The following is a 23,022-nucleotide window of genomic DNA, read 5'->3' as shown; positions in this document are numbered from 1 at the left end:
CTACTGTACTAGGCGTTCTCTACTTGCCTATACTTGCAAAGCTAATTAAAGCAAAAATTAATTTTATTATAGCTAATTTTATCTAGGGCTTTAAAAGGCTAATATTTACTATAAATAAGTTTAATTTCTTTGCAAATAATAATCTAAATATAAAAAAAGTATTAGTATTAAGCAAAAACTATGCAGAAGCTTATAAGCAGCTAGTACTTAAACTATAGTAAAAATTATAAGGGCTTTTTAAAAAAAATAATAGAAGCTTTTAGTTTATCTACCTACCTATAGTTAATCCCTAAGCTAGAATTGTAATAGTAGAAGGCAAAAAACAGACTATAATAAAGTGTTGCTGCTGTAGAAAAAAAAGACATATAATAGCAAATTGCCCTAATTTAGAATTGCTAAAAAAAAATTAGTAGTTTTATACTAAATCTAAAAAAATACTAAGTGGCTAGGCTTAGGCCAAATACTATTTTAGACTTTATTTAACTAATATATAGGGTATTTTCCTAAATAGAAGGTTTGCTTTAAAAGCTTTCAACAGCAAAATATTATAGTAAATACTATAGTTGCTAAAAAATTAATTCTAGGTTACTAATAAGTAGCTAAAAAAGCTTATTAGGTTTGTTCTTCTAAGCTAGTTTAGAGCTAATAAAAAGGTAATTAAAGTTACTTACTTTTTAGCTAGTAGGGAAAGCTACAATATTAAAGTAGATAATAATAAAAGTGCGCTAGCTTAGCAGATAATAGCACTTTAGAAAGCTGCAATATTTCTAGAAATAGTATTGCAAACTAGGGAAGTATATAATACTAAGCCTAGTTTGTACGCAGTAGAAATAAGAAATAAAAGAGTTTAAAAAACTGCAGCAGAGTAGTATTAGAAGAATAATTAGGTTATTAAAAAAAAGCTTATAGTAATTATAGCTCCAAAAATAAAAAGCAGTAAGCTATATAACTAAATTCTCCTATTAGTTAAAGAGGATTCGGAAGATAAGCTCTTCTAATACAGGCCTATTATAGAAGTACCTAAAGTGCAGATAGAAAATACTTAAGTAGATTTATTGCAAAAACGCCTTAGAGCGAATATAACTCTACTAATTATAAAAGATAGTTGGAGTGCGACTATAAGCTTAGAGACTTTTCTGCTGCTTGCAATAAAAGCACAGAAAAAATTGCAGCAGATTTAAATACTAACTACTAAAAACTTAGCAACTATAGCGCAGAATACGTCTCTAAATGTAATAGCCCAGGTAATACTTAATTAAAAAGTAAGAGGACTTTAACAAGTAGATTTACTAGCTATCCTAGCTATAGTAGTAGCTATTAGCAAGGCTATTAAGGATTTGCAAAAACCTATTATTAGATTCTAAACTTCTAGGCGTAGTTTAGGAAAGACTATAAATATTAAAAAAGAAGAGTTAATAAGGAAGAGTTTCTAGAAGATGTTTAACTAGAGATTAAGCTTAGAAAAAACTTTTGCAATTAAGAGTAGAAAAGGATTTAAAAAAGTAATTACTAGGGAAGTATTTAAACGGCTATGCCTAAAGCTTAGTTGTAAATAGCAAAAGCTATTAAAAAATGCTAAGGAAGCAAATAAGATTTATAACTTTTAGAGTTATAAAGTAAAAAATAAAGAAAATAAATATATTAAAAAGTAGTTGTAGCTACTATCCAACTTTTAACTAAAGATTAAAAGCTAATACTAGAAGCTATTAATTAAAAGTTAGCTCTTTACGTATTAGATATTTCTATATAAAGGTATAAGTTAAGCCCTAATTAACACAGGCTTGCAGCTAAATATAATAAGACTATCTACTACAAAAGTTTTTAATATATATATTACTAAACTTAATTAAAAAAAGCTACTAATTAAGCTTTAGTAAGGAATAATTACTGCAAATAAGAGTATAAATTTTTTTATTAGTACTGCATACAAAATACCAATTATAGTTAGTAGGATACTAATCCTGACGCATTTTTAGGTGGTGCAAAAGTTAAGAAAAGCAATCTTACTTAGTACTTTTTAGTATTTAACTGCCCGGCTCTAAATCCACTTTAACACTTTTAGCTATACTATATATTATATTAAGTCCCTTAATAGGCAGAAAGAAGTCTTATTTATAAGGTGCGATTTAGCTCTAATAGCTAATTTAATTGCAATTAACGAGGAGGGAAAAGAGTAGAAAATATACTTATTAAAGAAGTATACTTAATAAAAAATCGCCTAAGAATTTAAGTTTAAGAGTATTAAGATTTTTTTAAAACTAAAGATATTAGTAAAAAGCATAGGGAGATAGGGGAAGACTTTTAAAAATTTTTTAAGGAGCTAAAAAGTTAAAAGTAGCGCTAATTAAGAAGTAAGAAAAGTTTAGGGGAAGTAAATACCTTATACAAAAAAGTAAGCAATAAGGTTTGGCCTATTAATATACTCTAACTAAATTAGCTAATAAAGCTTAAAAAGGAGAATTAGAAAAAAAAAGCTATTGCGCGGTATATTAAGAGAGCATTGTTAAAAAGCCTAGACCTAGGTTTATATAACTATATTTTTAGAAAAAGAACAGTAAGCTTTCTACAGGGGCATTAGTTAACAGCTAAACAGCTAGTAAAAATAAATATAAAAAAAGACCTGCTGCTAAATAAAATTTAACTATTCTAAAGTCTAATATTTTAGTAAAAGGATGCGCTAGCTTAGGACTTTAAAAATATATTAATAATATATTAGAATATTTAGCTACTATATAAGATTTGAACTGTGCTTTATAAAGTATAGCAGGTAAAAGGCTTCTAGTGCCCTAAAAAGCTTAAACCAATTATTATTAATATAATAAGAATAAAGCTAAACTAAAGGACACTTAAGCGCAGCAATAGCTAGTATAGGAATTTATATTTTCTAGTACCTAAGGTTAAAAATCCTACTAAAGCGACAGACTTTTAGTTAATTAATAATGCCTAGTAATATAATGCTGTTATTAAAAGAGATGCGTACATTCCGTCTTCTGCTAATAAATTTTTAAAAAAATTTACTAGAAGGGCAATATATTTATACTTTAATATATTCTTAGAATATAACTAGATTGAATTACACTTAGCTAGCCGAGATATTACAGTATTCTAAACTCTAATTAAGTTTATAAGGTAGTGCACTTTACCGCAAGGAGCTACAAACTTAGTTGCTATATTTATTTGCACTATTATAAAAATTTTTAAAAACTATTTCCTAAATGCAGCACTCTTTATTAATAATATAGGAGTAGCTGGCCTAAAGTCAAAGTACAATAATAAGAAAGTATTAGATAGGATTTATTAATTTATTTTTAAGTATGTATAGCAAGTAGACTAAATGCTTATTAATATAGCCTAAGCTAAAGCAACAGTATTAGCTATAAAGTTTTAGTAGAAAGTATTAAAAATAATTGTAGTTAAATATAAGGTAGACTAGCAAAGTTAATATCCTAGCAATAATAAAGTTTTAAAGATACTAAACTAGCCTAAATGCTAAACAGTAAAAAAGGTTCGACAGTTTGTTGGAATTGCAGTATATTATTAGTAGTAGATCTTCTATTTTTTTTTAAAAGCTAAGCTGCTTTTTAAATTACTTTAAAAGAATGCTAAATAGAGCTAGGGAGAGAGCTAATAAAAAGCAATATAGTTAATTAAGGGCGCAATTACTTAACCTCCCGCGCTAGTAGCAATAGACTATAAAAGAAAAGTAATATACTTTAGAGTAAATGCTTTAAATATTAGTAGAGGAGCGCACTTAGAGCAAGTTAGAGCTAATAGACAGTAATATTTAATTAGATTTAATAGTACCTTGTAGTTAGAAGCAGAATCCCAATAGTATTTAACAAAGCTAGAGTGTAAAGCTCTAGTTTAGGCGCTAAAAGCGTTTTAGTTTTATTTATATAGCTACTAATTTATTGTTAAAATAGATGCAAAAGTCCTAATTGCTTAATTAAACTAATCCTTATTAGACTTTTCTAGCTCTGTAATAAACCGATGGCTTGCAATAATTTTTTAGTAGGACTTTAATATTGTCTACGTACTAGGCAAAAAAAATATTATTCTTAATGCACTTTTAAGGTATTCCTAACTAGAAAACTAGAAGCCTTCTTTAGAGGATAAAAATAACCTAGAGCTTTTTATTAATTAAATTCTAAAAAGGTATAAAAAAGTCTATATAGCCAAGAGCTTAGTTAAACTACAATACTTAATTAAAGAATACAATAAAAACTTAGAAGAAATAGCAGTTTTTTTCTAAATACTAGAACGCCCGACTTATATACAAAGCAAAATGCTCTAAGCTTAGACTAAAAAAGCAACTTGCTTTTTTGTCTAAAAGAGGTACTTATTTAAAAAAGCTACTAAAGCAATGCTAGCGCAAAGGGTGCTTAACAGGCCCAAAATACAAGCAGCGCTAATCTAAAAAATGCATAAGCAATTAGGACATAAAGGTATTTAGACTATATTTAGAGCAATTAACTAGCAATACTAGTAAAAAGGAATGTATTAGCAAGTAGCAAAGCAACTTAGCCCTTATAAAGAATATTAGTTAATTAGAAAAGCTAGAAGGGAAGCAGAGCTTAATACAATATACTCTTAAGCATTGTAGATATAGTAGACTATTAATATTACATTTATACTAAAAGTTAAAAGGAAGACTTACTTATTAATCGCCCGCAAATACTTCTTAGAATAGCCTAAAGCTTGTGCGGTTTGTACTGCAAATTTAAAAACTATAGCTTAATTTATTTTTAAAGAAATCTGCTGTAGGTAGGGAGTACTACAAAAACTTTCTATTAATAGAAGCACTAAGAATAAGTTAGTAGTTAAAGCGCTTGCTACTTTTTTTAGAATTTACTGCATATAAGCTTCTGCGTACAATTTAAAAGCTTAAAGCTTTATTAAAAAGAAATATTAAAGCTATATTTATGCTTTAGCGAAGCTAACTAGCTTTTAAGTAAACAATTTAGCAGTAGTTACTTAAGCTAAGTATGTATTGCTGCAACGTCTTCTTAAATATTTTCCTGCGCAACTAGTTTTTAGCTAGAACCCTATACTTCTAATAGAACTCGTAGTACCCACTTAGCAGAGTTTACTATAGTTAGCAATAGAAAGTTATGCTAATTTGCTTGTAGTTTAAGCTACTTAGCTACAATTCTAGCAGGAGAATTTAAAAGAAGCAGTTAATTGTATAAAAAAGCTTTGCAGAAAAGTAACTAAAAATTGAAATAAAAGAAAAAAGGTGCTAATTGCTTTACAAGAGGGCAAGTTAGTATTAATCTAAAATGCAATAAAAGCTATTAATAAAAGCTCAAATTAAAAGCTTGCTAAAAAGTAGCTAGAACTCTACTAGATAAGCACTGCAAACTTAGATAAAAGTTATTATCAGCTTAAAAATCTAAATAGAATAGTATTTACAAGCACTACTTAAGCTAATAGGCTAAAAAAGTTTAAAAAAATGCTAAAAACGCTTAAAGCTAAAATTTTAGCAGGAAGACTAAAGTTGTATTTAGAAACTAAAAAGTTTTAGATAGTAATGCTAATCCCAAGCACCCTATAGGTATTTAAAAAACTACTACTACTAATACTTCCTATTACAGATACTAAGACTTTATCGTCCGAAGATAATGAGCTTTTGCTAAAAAGCTATATTCTAATAGGTTTATATATTCTAAATTAAAGGTCTAACAATGCGCCCTAAAAAGCTGTTAATAAAATTTTATAAAATAATATTTTTAAGATAACAAGGAGAGGAGAGGCAATTGTAAATATTAAAAATAAGTTAGAGTAAAGTTACGCAAGCAGAAGAAAAAAGTTAAAAAAGCTGCAAGAAAATTAAAAAGAAAGGAGGAAAAAGAGGAAATTTATTAGTAGGCTATTAAAGAAGATAGAAGCCCTAAGTGCTAGCAGCACATTTAAAAACTAGTTTTTAAAAACTTTTAAATAAGTAGCTTAATCTATGCTAACTGCCTATTATTATCTAATCTGCTTATATTTGCTAGGCCCGAAGAATACTGCCAACTTAAAAACTAAAAATATTACTATAGCCTTTGCCCTTACTGCTGCTGCTTTAAAGAATATTTAAACTACTAAACTAAATAGAAAGAGAAATTAAGCTATAAAAGCTACGCGGGCTACGCAGGTTGTTTAAATTTATAAATACTAAGCTTATAGTATAACTACGAGCTTAAAGACTTTGCAAACTAAAAAAGCTAAAATACTTAAAATAATTTTGGCTATAAGTAGCAGTAATTTCTGCAAAAGTAGAAGCAGCACTAATAGCATCTACAGGAGGGCGATCTAGTATTGAAAGTTAGCAAGAAAAATCTTTAGATAAAGATTAAAAACTTATTATAAAAGCTATAGCAAGCAGTATTACTATTAAAAGCATACTTATTGCAGGCTTTATAGTTAAAAAAGCAGCTTTAATAGTAAAATTGCACGCAGCTATTAAAAGTATAGCTAGCCCTAGTGCTTAGGTAATAGGTACAGCAATTGTTAGCAAAGTAGATTTAGTTGCTAGCAGCTGCTTATTAGATAACTAGTAAGGTTAGCGAAAAACTATTAGTATAAAAAAAAAAGCACATCTTACCTGCTTTAATATTAGAATTGTAGTATCTATAAGTAGTACTTATTCTAAAAAGCTGTTAAATACTTAAAATAGCGCTAGTAAAGCGAATAAACGCTAGGGACAAGTAGCCCTTAATATTGTTTTAGTAAACTGCAGAAAGTTAAAAATAAAAGCTAAAATTAATGCCCTAAGCTGCTAGCTGCTAGAGGAAGTAGGCTAGTGCGCAGATAAAGTTAAGGGTTATTTGCTGCTACTTTTAGCTTTTTACTATAAAAAATAAGCTTATAACTAAGTATTAGCGTAAAAAAACTTATACTACTTAAAAAAATAGCTTTTAGCCAAGCGCATATTATAAGTCTAGAAAAAGCTTTTTTTATTACTACTATTGGCGAAGTAGTAGCTACGAAGATAGAAAAGCTAATAGTTATTACTATTATTACTACTTCTACTACTTCTACCTAAAGTACTTATTACAGTGCTGCCTAAGGCGTAGTTAACAGTAGCTATAGTAAAAAGAAAAAAGAAAAAAGAAAAAAGTAATAATTAAGCAGTAAGTTATTAAAAAAAGCTTAGGGAACTAAAAAAGAAGAGTAAAAAAGTAAAAAAAAAAACAACTAGGAAAAAAAAAGTAGTTTATATATATTTTCTTCCAAAAGGGTATTAGGCCTAAGCTCTTACTATACTGCTATTATATTAGAGCTGCCTCCACTTTAAAGCTAGCAGGTAATATCTAATACTAAAGCAGTAAATAATATTATAGCAAGTAAAAGCCTAGCATTTTACAAATAGCTATTTATAATTGCAGCTATTAGTTTGGTAGTAAAGTGCGTACAAAAAAAGCTTAATGCTTAGGTAGCGCATTAGGCAATAGGCAGACAGAGAAAGAGGGGAAAGTAAAATAGTAAATAATACCTAATACTACAATATTTAGTATTAAGGGGGGATATTAGAGCTTAAAAAAAAGTATTAAAGCTTAAAAGAACTAAGCTCGTAATTAAAAAAGAAAATATAGTATAGTAAGTTAGCATGTAATAAATATTTTTAGCAGCAAGGCTGTATTGTAGTTTAGATAAGTAGAAAAGGAGAGAAGTACTAATACTAGCTTGCAATAGAATACTAGAAATACAAATTGCACGTCTTACTAACTACAGGTTAACGCCTGCTTCCTTTATTCGAATGCGCATCGTAGTATGCTACAATATATAAAACCTACTAGACGCGTAAATTTAAGTATATTTATAAAATTTAAAATTAAGTATAAAATTTAATAATTTTCTATTTATGCTTAAAAAATGCAAATATATATTAGTTAAAGTTTTTTAAAATAAATTTAATTAAAGTAAGCAACTTTTCTACTACTAATATAGTAATTAAAAAAATAAAAGTTTAAATTTTTTAGTAAATAATAATACTACTTATTGCAGTTATTAGCTAAATAAAAATTTAAACTTTTAGAACTAAAGCTACTGCAATAGCAATTTCTAATAATATAGAAACAATTCTAATATATAATAATAGTAAAAATAGTAAAACGCAAATACAGCTGCTGCACTTTATTATAATAAGTAGAAAAGAAAATAGCAAAATAAGTCTATTTTACTTTTTATATAAAAAAATATAAATAGGTAGAACTTTAACTACTTAAAGTAGCTAAACGCCTAATAGCTAAATAATATATATTTTAGTATAAATAAGTAATAGTATAACTAAATTTAAAAAATATACTATAATTAAAAATAGCACTTTAATAAGCCTGGTACCCTGTTTTAGAACGCACTTTTATATAATAGTAAAGTCTTCCTTATATTTAAAAAAAAAATAAAAAAATTATATAATTTTAAATTATAACCTAGCTTTAATAGCTTTGCGTTAGAAGAAAATCGCATAATAAATAAAAATTTAAATAACTATAATTTAAATATATAAGCCTGCCTAATAACTAATAACTTAATAGTAAAAAAGCTATACATTAAGCAGTTAAATAATAAAAATAAAGTAGCTTATTTTATTAAATGCGTGCAAAGACTTTTTTCTTTAAAAGAATATTTAGTAAATTACTAAATTTACTATTACTTTTATAGCTATAAGTTTTTTTTTAATAATTAGCTTTATACATATATTAGATAGGCATATAATAAATTGCATAATATTTTTGCAATTATTTAAAAAAAGCTAAAAATAAATAGCTTATTATATATTTTACTTAATTTAGCAGCTTAAGTATTTAAACTATTAAAATAACTTTGCATTATAAAATTAAAGGCTCTGCTACTAGTAGATAAAGCAATATTAGTATAAAACTAGTATAAATTAAAGCTTAGAATTAAAAGTAGATAATAATAGCTAGACTTTACTATTTATTTAAATATTAGGGTAGTAATTATATTAGTAAACAAGTTTTTTATTAAAAAAAACTTTTAAAATATAATATAAAAGATGCTAAAAAAGCTAGTTAAATATGCTAGCGTAAGCCTAGGAAAAATAATAATATTTAAATTAGTATATATTATAATTTATGTACTATTGCGTATTAAATTTAGCAAATAAGTTTAAGCTTTATAGCGCGTTTATATATATATTATTCTAGTACTTAAACTAAATATTTTTATTAATATAAATACTTTAGTACTATAGGCAGTAGTTATTAATATTAAAAATTAGACTATAAAGTAATTAATATGCAAAAGTATACTTGCACTTTTTATTATTAAACTAAAAAATAATTTTACTAAAAAAAAGCGCAAAATTATAATATAAGCAGTAGTAATTATTTTAGTATACGCAGCACTTAAGGTGCGTATTTATATATTTTAATTTTTTTTATTAAAATATAACTATATTTTTAAATTTTTAAATATACTATTACTAGCTTTTTAAGCCTACGCAATAATAATGCAGTTTAAGTTATTAAAAATTATTATTTGTAATAATACTAGCAACTTAATTTGCTTATAATAATATACTTTAGTAAAATACGCAATACTAATAGAAGTTAAAATAGTTTATTAAATAGATAGTAATTAGTATAGCCTAGCAGCCCTACTAAATTTTAAGAAATTATTTAGAAATAAATTTAAAATTAATAATAGTATTATAATTTTTAGAAACCTGGCAGCAGCAAAGCTTTTTAAAAAAAAAGTAATAAAATATTTTTTAATATAAATAAACTGTAAATTTATTATAAATATTTTACTAAAGTACTAAATGCAAATTAACTTAAAAAATAAGTAGTAAAATGCTAATATTTTTTTTAAAATTTATAGCAGAAAACTACGCAATTAAAAATATATTAATAATATTTTTAATAAATTTTAGAAGCAAAGGAAGCTAGAGCCTGTAATAATGCTAATACTATTTTTAATTTTAGTTTTTATAGTTTAGAAAAAGTTAATTAAGCAAAACATAGACAGTATAAGCACTATTAACTAAAAAAGACAACTTATTTTAAATATGCAAGAAATTAATAAGTAAATAATTAAAAATATATATTTTTTAATTATATAGTAAAATATTGTTAGCTGACTGTAGAAAGCTTGCTATACTACTATAGTAAACAGCTTTAGTTTTTTCTACTAGTTTAAAATTTGCCTAAAGAATTGCTATAAATTTACAGTTAATACTTATTATAAAGCAGAAATACTTAATATTTGCGCTATAAGCTTTAAAAATTTAATAGTATATATATAATGCTGCGGGAACAACATACTTTAAAATATAGCTAAATTTACTAAAGTATATATTAATAATTTTATTATATTCTTTAAAACTTTTAAAAAATATTTACAATACTTTAATTTTTTTTTTAATTAAATTTATAAAATAAGCATTTTACTTGCTTTAAACAAAGCTTTTTTAAAATACTTTTTAGTAAAGCTTTTAAAATATTATATAGACGCATTTAGCATTGCCTCTATAAAAAAAAAAAAAAAATATTATAAAATATTAAGTTTCCTTATTATACTTAAAATATAAAAAAATATTATAGTATAATTAACTTTTTTAACAACTGCATGCTATACTTAGTTTAGATTTTTAAACTTTTTATTAAGCTTAAAACTAAGCTATTGCGCTTTGCTTTTAAAAAAAAAATAGCAATACGCGCAACTATTCTAGCAAAAAGCCTAATTAAAAAAGCTTTTAAGAATATTTAGTTACTATAAAATAATAATATTTAGTTATTTTACTACAATAAATCTTAACTACTATTGTAGTGTAGTAAGTCGGCACATAATAGATATCTTTAGCAGCAAAGCTATATTATAGTTTAAATAAGTAGAAAAAAAAAAAAGTACTAATACTAGTTTAGAATAAAATACTAGAAATACAAATTGCATATTTTACTAATTATAAATTAACGCCTGCTTCTTTTATTTAAATGCGCATTGTAGTATGCTATATTTTTAGTAACCTAATTAGGAGGCGCACAATAATTTATTAGTAAAATAAAAAAAAAAAACAAATTTATAAAAAAACTAAAAAATTTTAAGGCAGGAGAACTTTAGCGCGAAGTTATTAGTACTTAAAATTAAATAAAATTAAATATTAAGCTAATTTTAAAAATTTATTAAAGTAGTAGCTAAAGTAATTACTTTTTATTTAAAAGCTTTCTGTGTAGCAAAGGCAAAGCAAGTTTTTATAAAAAGCTTGCAGTAACTTACTTACAACTATATTTTAAAAAAAATTTTAAAAAGCATTTTTTATAAAATTAATTTTTAAATAAGTATTAGTTAATGCTTTTAGCTAAGGCGGCTTATTATTTAAAGCAGTAATTAGTATATAGTATAAAAAAAATACTTTATTTAAGTAAAAAGTAAGAAATACTACTACTATAAAGATTTAAAGCAGTTTTATTTAAAAAGCTATTAGTAATTACTTTAATTTGCTTAAGTATCTTGCGCAAAGCTAAAATTACAATTATAATTTATATTTAAAAAATAAAATAGTAAAGTCTATTTTATTACTAACACATTATTGAAACTTTTAATAATTTAAAGTAAATTAATTATTTAAAGCAAATAATATAGTTAGTACTAATATTCTATTGCATTTTTCGCAGGAAATAAGTTTTAAGTATAAAAGCTAGTTTAAGCCTACTAATATAAATATGCTAAAGTTTAAAAAGTATAATATTATAAAATTTTTAAAAAAATATAACTTTAAGGCTAATTAAGTATTATAGAGCAAGAGTACTTAGAAAATATAGCTTTTATACTTTTATAAAACTTAATACAAAATATTTATTTAAAAGCTTTTAAGTTATAAAAATAAAAAAAAAAGCTAGGCTAAATATTAGTAAAAATTGCAGAATTTTTATATAAGCTAAAATAAAAGCTAAAAAAAAAGTACTTAAGCCTTTATTAAAAGTTATATAAGCAAGGTTTAAAAGCACCAGCCTATAGTTAAAATTATTAAATACTATTAGAATTTTATTATATACTTTTTAGTAGCTTAGTTCTAAAAATAGGTTGCAGAAATTAAAAAGAACTATTTTTTTTTCTAAAAACTGGCCTAAAAAGATATAAATAAAGTAATATACTATATATTAAAAAAAAACTATCTTTAGTTTAAAAATGTATTAACTTTTAAAATTAAAAAAATTTATAAATTTGTTTAAAAGTACTAAGAGCAGGAAAAAAAACTAAATACTTTTACTATTAATTATAGCGCAGTAAGCAGGGTGCTAGCCTAAAAAAATATAAAAATTTTAAAAAAACTAATACTTTTAATTAAAGTAGCTTTAAAAGCTATTATACTAGGCATTTTTTACTTGCCTATACCCGCAAAACTAATTAAAGTAAAAATTAATTTTATTATAGCTAATTTTATCTAGGGCTTTAAAAGGCTAATACTTACTATAAATAAATTTAATTTTTTTGCAAATAATAATTTAAATATAAAAAAAATATTAGCGTTAAGCAAGAACTATGCAGAAGCTTATAAATAGCTAGTACTTAAACTATAGCAAAAATTATAAAAGCTTTTTAAAAAAAATAATAAAAGCTTTTAATTTATTTACTTACTTATAGTTAATTTTTAAGCTAAAATTGTAATAGTAGAAAGCAGAGAGCAGACTATAATAAAGTATTGCTACTATAAAAAAAAAATATATAATAGCAAATTGCCCTAATTTAGAATTGCTAAAAAAAAATTAGTAGTTTTATACTAAATTTAAAAAAATACTAAGTAGCTAGGCTTAGGCCAAATACTATTTTAGACCTTATTTAACTAATATATAAAGTATTTTTTTAGGCAGAAGGTTTGCTTTAAGAGCTTTTAATAGCAAAATATTGCAGTAAGTACTATAATTATTAAAAAACTAATTTTAAATTACTAATAAGTAGCTAAAAAAGCCTATTAAGTTTATTCTTTTAAGCTAGTTTAGAGTTAATAAAAAAGTAATTAAAGTTACCTGCCCTTTAGCTAGTAGAAAGAGCTATAATATTAAAGCAGATAATAATAAAAATGCGCTAGCTTAGCAGACAATAGCACTTTAAAAAACTATAATATTTTTAGAAATAGTATTATAAACTAAAAAAATATATAATACTAAGCCTAGTTTGTACGCAATAAAAATAAAAAATAAAAAAATTTAAAAAATTATAGCAAAGTAGCATTAGAAAAATAATTAGGTTACTAAAAAAAAGCCTATAGTAGTTATAGCTCTAAAAATAAAAAGCAGTAAGCTATATAACTAAATTCTTTTATTAGTTAAAAAAAATTTAAAAAATAAGCTTTTTTAATACAGGCCTATTATAAAAGTACTTAAAATATAAATAAAAAATACTTAAATAAATTTATTGCAAAAACGCTTTAAAGCAAATATAATTCTACTAACTATAAAAAATAATTAGAGTGCAACTATAGGCCTAGAAACTTTTCTGCTACTTATAATAAAAGTATAAAAAAAATTATAGCAAATTTAGATATTAATTACTAAAAACTTAGCAATTATAGCGCAGAATATATTTTTAAACGTAATAGCCTAAGCAATATTTAATTAAAAAGTAAAAAGACTTTAATAAGTAGATTTACTAGCTACTTTAGCTATAGTAATAGCTATTAGCAAAGCTATTAAAGATTTGCAAAAATCTATTATTAAATTTTAAACTTTTAAGCATAGTTTAGGGGAGACTATAAATATTAAAAAAAAAAAGTTAATAAAAAAAAGTTTCTAAAAAATATTTAACTAAAAATTAAGCTTAAAAAAAACTTTTGCAATTAAAAGTAAAAAAAAATTTAAAAAAGTAATTATTAAAAAAGTATTTAAACGGCTATGCCCAAAGCTTAATTATAAATAGTAAAAGCTATTAAAAAATACTAAAAAAGCAAATAAGATTTATAACTTCTAAAATTATAAAATAAAAAATAAAAAAAATAAATATATTAAAAAGTAGTTGCAGCTACTATCTAACCTTTAATTAAAAATTAAAAGCTAATATTATAAGTTATTAATTAAAAGTTAGCTTTTTATGTGTTAAATATCTTTATATAAAAGTATAAATTAAGCCTTAATTAATATAGGCTCGCAGCTAAATATAATAAAATTATTTACTATAAAAGTTTTTAATATATATATTACTAAACTTAACTAGAAAAAACTACTAATTAAGCTTTAATAAAAAATAATTACTATAAATAAAAATATAAACTTTTTTATTAGTACTATATACAAAATGCTAATTATAATTAGTAAAATACTAATTCTAACGCATTTTCAGGTAGTGCGAAAATTAAAAAAAGCAATTCTATTTAGTATTTTTTAATATTTAGCTACCTAGCTCTAAATTTACTTTAATACTTTTAGCCGCACTATATATTATATTAAGTCCTTTAATAAGTAAAAAAAAGTCTTATTTATAAAATGCAATCTAGCTCTAATAGCTAATTTAATTTCAATTAATAAAAAAAAAATAAAAATAAAAAGTATACTTACTAAAAAAGTATACTTAATAAAAAATCGCCTAAAAATTTAAATTTAAAAGTATTAAAATTTCTTTAAAACTAAAAATATTAGTAAAAAGTATAAAAAAATAAAGGAAAACTTTTAAAAATTTTTTGAAAAACTAGAAAATTAAAAATAGCGCTAATTAAAAAGTAGGAAAAATTTAAAAAAAGTAAATACTTTATATAAAAAAGTAAGTAATAAAGTTTAGCTTATTAATATACCCTAACTAAATTAGCTAATAGAACTTAGAAGGGAAAATTAGAAAAAAAAAGCTATTACGCAGTATATTAAAAAAGTATTATTAAAAAGCCTAAACTTAAATTTATATAATTATATTTTTAGAAAAAAGATAGCAAGCTTCCTGCAAGGGCATTAGTTAATAGCTAAATAGCTAGTAAAAATAAATATAAAAAAAAACTTACTGCTAAATAAAATTTAACTATTCTAAAATCTAATATTTTAATAAAAAAATGCGCTAGCTTAAAACTTTAAAAATATATTAATAATATATTAAAATATTTAGCTATTATATAAGATTTAAACTATACTTTATAAAGTATAGCAAGTAAAAAGCTTTTAGTACTCTAGAAAGCTTAAACTAATTATTATTAATATAATAAAAATAAAGCTAAACTAAAGGACACTTAAGCGCAGCAATAGCTAGTATAAAAATTTATATTTTTTAGTGCCTAAAGTTAAAAATCCTACTAAAGCAACAAACTTTTAATTAATTAATAATGCCTAGTAATATAATACTATTACTAAAAGAAATGCATATATTCTATTTTCTGCTAATAAATTTTTAGAAAAATTTACTAAAAAAGTAATATATTTATACTTTAACTTATTTTTAAAATATAACTAGATTAAATTATACTTAGCTAGCTAAAATATTACAGTATTCTAAACTCTAATTAAACTTATAAAGCAGTGCACTTTGCTATAAAAAGCTATAAATTTAATTATTATATTTATTTATACTATTATAAAAATTTTTAAAAACTACTTCTTAAATACAGCGCCTTTTATTAATAATATAAAGGTAGCTAGCCTAAAGTTAAAGTACAATAATAAAAAAGTATTAAATAAAATTTATTAATTTATTTTTAAGTATGTATAGCAAATAGACTAAATACTTATTAATATAGCTTAAGCTAAGGCAACAGTATTAGCTATAAAATTTTAGTAAAAAATATTAAAAATAATTATAGTTAAATATAAAGTAAATTAGTAAAATTAATATTTTAGTAATAACAAAGTTTTAAAGATACTAAACTAGCCTAAATACTAAATAGTAAAAAAAGTTTAACAGTTTATTAGAATTGCAGTATATTATTAGTAATAGATTTTCTATTTTTTTTTAAAAGCTAAGCTACTTTTTAAATTATTTTAAAAAAATGCTAAATAGAGCTAGGGAAAAAGCTAATAAAAAGCAATACAGTTAATTAAAAGCGCAATTACTTAATTTTCTACGCTAGTAGCGATAAACTATAAAAAAAGAGCAATATACTTTAGAATAAATATTTTAAATATTAGTAGAAAAGCGCACCTAAAGCAAATTAAAACTAATAAATAATAATATTTAATTAAATTTAATAGTACCTTGTAGTTAAAAGTAGAATTTTAATAATATTTAATAAAGCTAAAGTACAAAGCTCTAGTTTAGGCGCTAAAAATATTTTAGTTTTATTTATATAATTACTAATTTATTATTAAAATAGATGCGAAAGTCTTAATTATTTAATTAAATTAATTTTTATTAAACTTTTTTAGTTTTATAATAAACTAATAGCTTGCAACAATTTTTTAATAAAACTTTAATATTATTTATATACTAGGCAAAAAAAATATTATTTTTAATATACTTTTAAAGTATTTTTAACTAGAAAACTAAAAGCCCTTTTTAAAAAATAAAAATAACTTAAAGCCTTTTATTAATTAAACTTTAAAAAGGCATAAAAAAGTTTATATAGCTAAAAGCTTAGTTAAACTATAATACTTAGTTAAAAAGTATAATAAAGATTTAGAAAAAATAGCAGTTTTTTTTTAAATACTAGAACGCCTAATTTGTATACAAAGCAAAATGCTTTAAGCTTAAACTAAAAAAGCAATTTGCTTTTTTATTTAAAAAAAGTACTTATTTAAAAAAGCTACTAAGGCAATGCTAGCGCAAAAAGTGCTTAATAGGCCTAAAATATAAGCAGCGCTAATTTAAAAAATGCATAAGCAATTAAAATATAAAAGTATTTAAACTATATTTAAAGTAATTAACTAGCAATACTAGTAAAAAAAAATATATTAGTAAGTAGCAAAGCAACTCGGCCTTTATAAAAAATATTAATTAATTAAAAGAGCTAGAAAAGAAGTAAAGCTTAATATAATATACTTTTAAGCATTATAAATATAGTAAACTATTAATATTATATTTATACTAAAAATTAAAAAAAAAACTTATTTATTAATTGCTTGTAAATACTTTTTAAAATAGCCTAAAGCTCGTGCAGTTTGTACTGCAAATTTAAAAATTATAGCTTAATTTATTTTTAAAAAAATCTGCTATAAGTAAAGAATACTATAAAAGCTTTTTATTAATAAAAGTACTAAAAATAAGTTAGTAGTTAAAGCGCTTACTATTTTTTTTAGAATTTACTATATATAAGCTTCTGCGTATAATTTAAAAGCTTAAAGCCTTATTAAAAAAAAATATTAAAGCTATATTTATGCCTTAGCAAAGCTAACTAGTCTTTAAGTAAATAATTTAGTAGCAGTTACTTAAGCTAAGCGTATATTGCTGTAATATTTTTTTAAATATTTTTCTATATAATTAGTTTTTAGCTAGAATTTTATACTTTTAATAAAACTTATAGTACCTACTTAATAAAGTCTGCTATAGTTAGCAATAGAAAATTATACTAATTTACTTGCAGTTTAAGCTACCTAGCTATAATTCTAGTAAAAAAATTTAGAAAAAGCAGTTAATTATATAAAAAAGCTTCGCAGAAAAGCAATTAAAAATTAAAAAAAAAAAAAAAAAGTGCTAATTGCCTTGCAAAAAAGCAAGTTAGTATTAATTTAAAATATAATAAAAGCTATTAATAAAAGCTTAAATTAAAAGCTTGCTAAAAAATAGCTAGAACTTTACTAAATAAGCACTGTAAACCTAGATAAAGGCTATTATTAACTTAAAAATTTAAATAAAGTAGTATTTATAAGCACTACTTAAGCTAATAAACTAAAAAAATTTAAAAAAATGCTAAAAATACTTAAAGCTAAAATTTTAGCAGGAAAACTAAAGTTGTATTTAGAAACTAAAAGGTTTTAAATAGTAATACTAATTTTAAGCACTTTATAAGCACTTAAAAAACTATTACTACTAATATTTTTTATTATAGATACTAAAACTTTATTATTTAAAGATAACGAGCCTTTACTAAAAAGCTATATTCTAATAAGTTTATATATTTTAAATTAAAGGTTTAATAATACGCTTTAAAAAGCTATTAATAAAATTTTATAAAACAATATTCTTAGAATAATAAGAAAAAAAAAGGCAATTATAAATACTAAAAGCAAATTAGAGTAAAATTATGCAGGCAGAAAAAAAAGGTTAAAAAAACTATAAAAAAATTAAAAAGAAAAAAAAAAAAAAAAAAAATTTATTAATAAGCTATTAAAAAAAATAAAACCCTTAAGTACTAGCAGTACATCTAAAAACTAGTTTTTAAAAATTTTTAAATAGGCAGCTTAATTTATACTAACTACTTATTATTATCTAATTTACTTATATTTACTAGGCCTGAAGAATACTGCTAACTTAAAAACTAAAAATATTACTATAGCTTTTGCTTTTACTGCTACTGCTTTAAAAAATATTTAGACTACTAAACTAAATAAAAAAAAAAATTAGGCTATAAAAGCTATGTAGGCTACGCAGGTTGTTTAAATTTATAAATACTAAGTTTATAATATAATTATAAGCTTAAAAACTTTGCAAACTAAAAAAGCTAAAATACTTAAAATAACTTTAGCTATAAGTAGTAGTAATTTCTGCAAAAGTAAAAGCAGCACTAATAGTATCTATAAAAAAGCAATTTAGTATTAAAAGTTAGTAAAAAAAATTTTTAAGTAAAAATTAAAAACTTACTATAAAAGCTATAGCAAGCAGTATTGCTATTAAAAGTATACTTATTATAAGCTTTATAATTAAAAAAGCAGCTTTAATAGTAGAATTGCGCGCAGCTATTAAAAGTATAGCTAGCTTTAATACTTAAGTAATAAATATAGCAATTATTAGTAAAGTAAACTTAGTTATTAGTAGCTATTTATTAGATAACTAGTAAAGTTAGTAAAAAACTATTAGTATAAAAAAAAAGTATATTTTACCTACTTTAATATTAGAATTGTAGTATTTATAAGTAGTACTTATTTTAAAAAGCTACTAAATACTTAGGATAGCGCTAGCAAAGCAAATAAACGCTAAAAACAAATAGCTTTTAATATTATTTTAGTAAACTGCAAAAAATTAAAAGTAAAAGCTAAAATTAATACTTTAAGCTATTAGCTGCTAAAAGAAGTAGGCTAGTGCGCAGATAAAGTTAAAAATTATTTACTACTACTTTTAGCTTTTTACTGCAAAAAATAAGCTTATAACTAAGTATTAGCATAAAAAAACTTATATTATTTAAAAAAATAGCTTTTAGCCAAGCGCATATTATAAGTTTAAAAAAAAAAAATTTTATTACTACTATTAGCGAAGTAGTAGCTACAAGAATAAAAAAACTAATAATTATTATTATTATTACTACTTTTACTACTTTTACTTAAAGTACTTATTGCAGTGCTGCCTAAAGCATAATTAATAGCAGCTATAGTAAAAAAAAAAAAGAAAAAAAAAAAAAAGTAATAGTTAAGTAGTAAGTTATTAAAAAAGGCTTAGAAAACTAAAAAAAAAGAGTAAAAAAATAAAAAAAAAAAAAATTAAAAAAAAAAAAGCAGTTTATATATATTTTCTTCTAAAAAAGTATTAGGCCTAAGCTTTTACTATACTGCTATTATATTAAAGCTGCTTTTACTTTAAAGCTAGTAGGTAATATTTAATACTAAAATAGTAAGTAATATTATAATAAATAAAAGCCTAGTATTTTACAAATAACTATCTATAATTATAACTATTAGTTTAGTAGTAAAATGCATGCAAAAAAAACTTAATACTTAAGTAGCACATTAAGCAATAGGCAAATAAAGAAAAAAAAAAAGTAAAATAATAAATAATACTTAATACTATAATATTTAGTATTAAAAAAAAGTATTAGAGCTTAAAAAAGGGTATTAAAACTTAAAAAAACTAAGCTTATAATTAAAAAAAAAAATATAGTATAGTAAGTTAGTATGTAATAAATATCCTTAATAGCAAAGCTATATTATAGTTTAAATAAGTAAAAAAAAAAAAAGTACTAATACTAGCTTAAAATAAAATACTAGAAATACAAATTGCACGTCCTACTAACTATAGGTTAATGCCTGCTTTTTCTATTCAAATGCGCATTGTAGTATGCTATACTATACATTAATATTAACTCGTTTAAAGAATATAGCATAGTAGTTATAGTATATTATATAAAAAGAGACTTTAAACTTATTATAATTAACTTAAATATACTAAAAAAATACAAAGATAATAAATTATTACTAACTATATAATTTAAGCAATTAATTAACTTTGCTAAATTTTTAATTAAGTTTATTATTTTCCTGTTAAAATACCTTTTAGGCCTAAAATGCCGGTATTTCCCTATAAAACTAGAAATAGCAAGACTTTACTAGGCAGTTAAGAAACTTAGGCATATAATTAAAGTATTGCTTAAAATATATACTTTTATAAATTATATTATAGTTATAGTAATTGCATGCTAACGCTGTCTAACTATAATAGAATTATTAAAAAATTTTAATTTCCAACTAGCTAAAGCTTTAGTTTACTTTTAGTAATTTAATTTAAATATATATTATAAACTTAATAAGTTATACTTAATACCTAATGCTCTATTAAGGCTAAAATTTAAAACTATACTAAAATTAGACTTAGAAATAAATATGCTAAATAATATTACTTATATATTTTATGCGCTAATTATTAAAATAAATAAAAATTTTAAAAACTATTTTAAGCAAGCATATAAAGATAATATATTATAGTAGTATATTGCAGCAGTTATATCTAGCAAACAATAGAATAATAAAAATTTAACTTAATTAATGCAAAAACTGCGTTTTTTTTTTAAAAAAAACTTAATTTATTATTAAAATAAATAAAACAGATTAGAATGTTTATGCGTACTTAAAAGTATAATAAAAGAAATTTTTAAGCAAGCTTATAATAAGTTTTACTATTAAAATTATAATTAAAATTATAATTAAGTAAAGGCTTTTTTTTTTATTTGCAAGCTTTTAAAATATTTAAAAATTTATATTAAGTATTACTTATTCTGCAAAGTTAATTAGACCTAGCAGTATTATTTATATAAATTATTAAAATCTATTAATCGCTCTGCACAACTATTTAAAATAGTCTGCATTAATATTATTATATATCTACTAAAAATATTTTAAAATTTTAATACTATACTTATAAAAACATGCTAGGTGTTTAAAGCTATTAATATTATACCTAGCAAAAAATACTAATTAGGCAAAAAATAGTTTATAGCTTTTACCTGCACAAACTATTTAATAAATTAAAGCAATTAATAAATTATTATTAGTAATAGGGCAGCTACTTTTATTAAAAGCATGTTTAGCCGGCAATATAAAGCAATAAAAACTAAGTTTTATACTATAGCTGCCTACTATCTAGAAGCTAATAATTAATTTAAAAAAACTAATTAGATAGTAGGCATTGCGCTCTGCTTTTTTATTACTATTAATTAAAATTATAATTAAAATAAAGTGCTTTTTTATATCTAATTTTTTTTAAATATAAATACAAATTATTTAATTAGATGCACGCTTTGCAAATATATTATAAAATTTAATTTATATTAAAGTTTTAATTTACTTTACGTAAAAAATACACTTATAAAAAAAAAATTTAAAATTTTAAAACTTTAATATTAAAAAAAAGTAAAAAAAGCTTTCTGCTTTGCAAAAGTTACTTAAAAAAAGTACTATAACTACTATTATTAACTTTTTAACTTAAAACTTAGTAATTATACTATATATTATAGCTTAGGCTTTAGCTTAAGCCCTAGTATTTGCGGACTAAGGACCTCGGCAAACTTTAGCAATAAACCCCTATATAAGTAGCTAGAAATTTCTGTACTTTTTTAAAGTATATAATACTATTATTTACGCTTAGAATAGAACAATCCTAAAGCTAGTTTATAATATTTATATACTTTTTTTTTATTATTTATATTTAATAGACAGAATAGAGCTTAATAACAAAAATAACCTAAGCTTAATTAAAGCCTTTTTACAAACTTTTAAAAAAAGACAATAAAAAAATACAGTAGCAATAGCAATACTATATTAATAGAATAAAAATGTATAAAATAAGCTCTAAAGCTTTGCTAAAATACTTAAAAGCAACTACCTACTGCAGCTAGGACCTGTAGAAGCAGAACTAGCACCTGCTTTAGCATTACTAGAATTTTAAATTAATTTTTAATTAGGCGTGCCTGCCTTATTTATCGCGCCTATACTTTAGCTAAACTTTCCTATTATTTACTATAAGCTTCTTTTAATAGAAAAGCTATTTTTAAAATATAAAGTATACTTTTAGGCTTAAAAAGTTACAATTAAGCATAAGTTAGAAACTAATGCAGCTTTTATAAAAAATAAAAAAAATATATTTGCTTTTATATAAAATTAATTAAGGGCAAGTATTGTGGCATACTATAATGCACATTTAAATAGAAAAAGCAGGCATTAACTTATAGTTAGTAAGACGTGCAATTTGTATTTTTAGTATTTTATTTTAAGCTAGTATTAGTGCTTCTTTCTTTTCTTACTTATTTAAACTATAATATAGCTTTACTACTAAAAATATTTATTATATACTAACTTATTATATTATATTTTTTTTTTTAATTATAAGCTTGGTCCCCTTAAGCTCTAATATTTTTTTTTAAGTTTTAATACCCCCCTTTAATACTAAATATTGTAGTATTAAGTATTATTTGCTGTTTTACTTTTTTTTTTTTTTTTATCTGCTTATTACTTAATATGCTGCTTAAGCATTAAGCTTTTTTTGCATATACTTTACTACTAAACTAATAGCTATAATTATAAATAGCTATTTATAAAATGCTAGGTTTTTACTTACTATAGTATTATTTATTACTTTAGTATTAAATATTACTTGCTAGCTTTAAAGTAGAAGCAGCTTTAATATAATAGTAGTATAGTAAAAGCTTAGGCCTAATACTTTTTTAAAAAAAAATATATATAAATTGCCTTTTTTTTTTTAGTTATTTTTTTTTTTATTTTTTTACTTTTTTTTTTTAGTTCTTTA

At 22.2% G+C, this 23,022-nt stretch overlaps 1 protein-coding gene across 1 annotated transcript; it reads left to right on the top strand.

Annotated features, from left to right (window-relative positions):
• Nucleotides 1-3,133: 3,133 nt before the first annotated feature.
• K460DRAFT_275068 (uncharacterized protein) lies at nucleotides 3,134-3,301 on the top strand (the record flags this gene model as incomplete). Its single annotated transcript, XM_040928007.1, has 1 exon — nucleotides 3,134-3,301. A coding segment is annotated over one exon (168 nt), but the record flags the coding sequence as incomplete, so codon positions are not given.
• Between the last annotated feature and the right edge of the window lie 19,721 nt (nucleotides 3,302-23,022).

The sequence above is a fragment of the Cucurbitaria berberidis genome (assembly GCF_010015615.1).
Source record: "Cucurbitaria berberidis CBS 394.84 unplaced genomic scaffold K460scaffold_1, whole genome shotgun sequence".
Taxonomy (NCBI): Eukaryota; Fungi; Ascomycota; class Dothideomycetes; order Pleosporales; family Cucurbitariaceae; genus Cucurbitaria; species Cucurbitaria berberidis.
The sequence above is the reverse complement of the archived record's forward strand: the minus strand, read 5'-3'. Positions and strand labels throughout refer to the sequence as shown.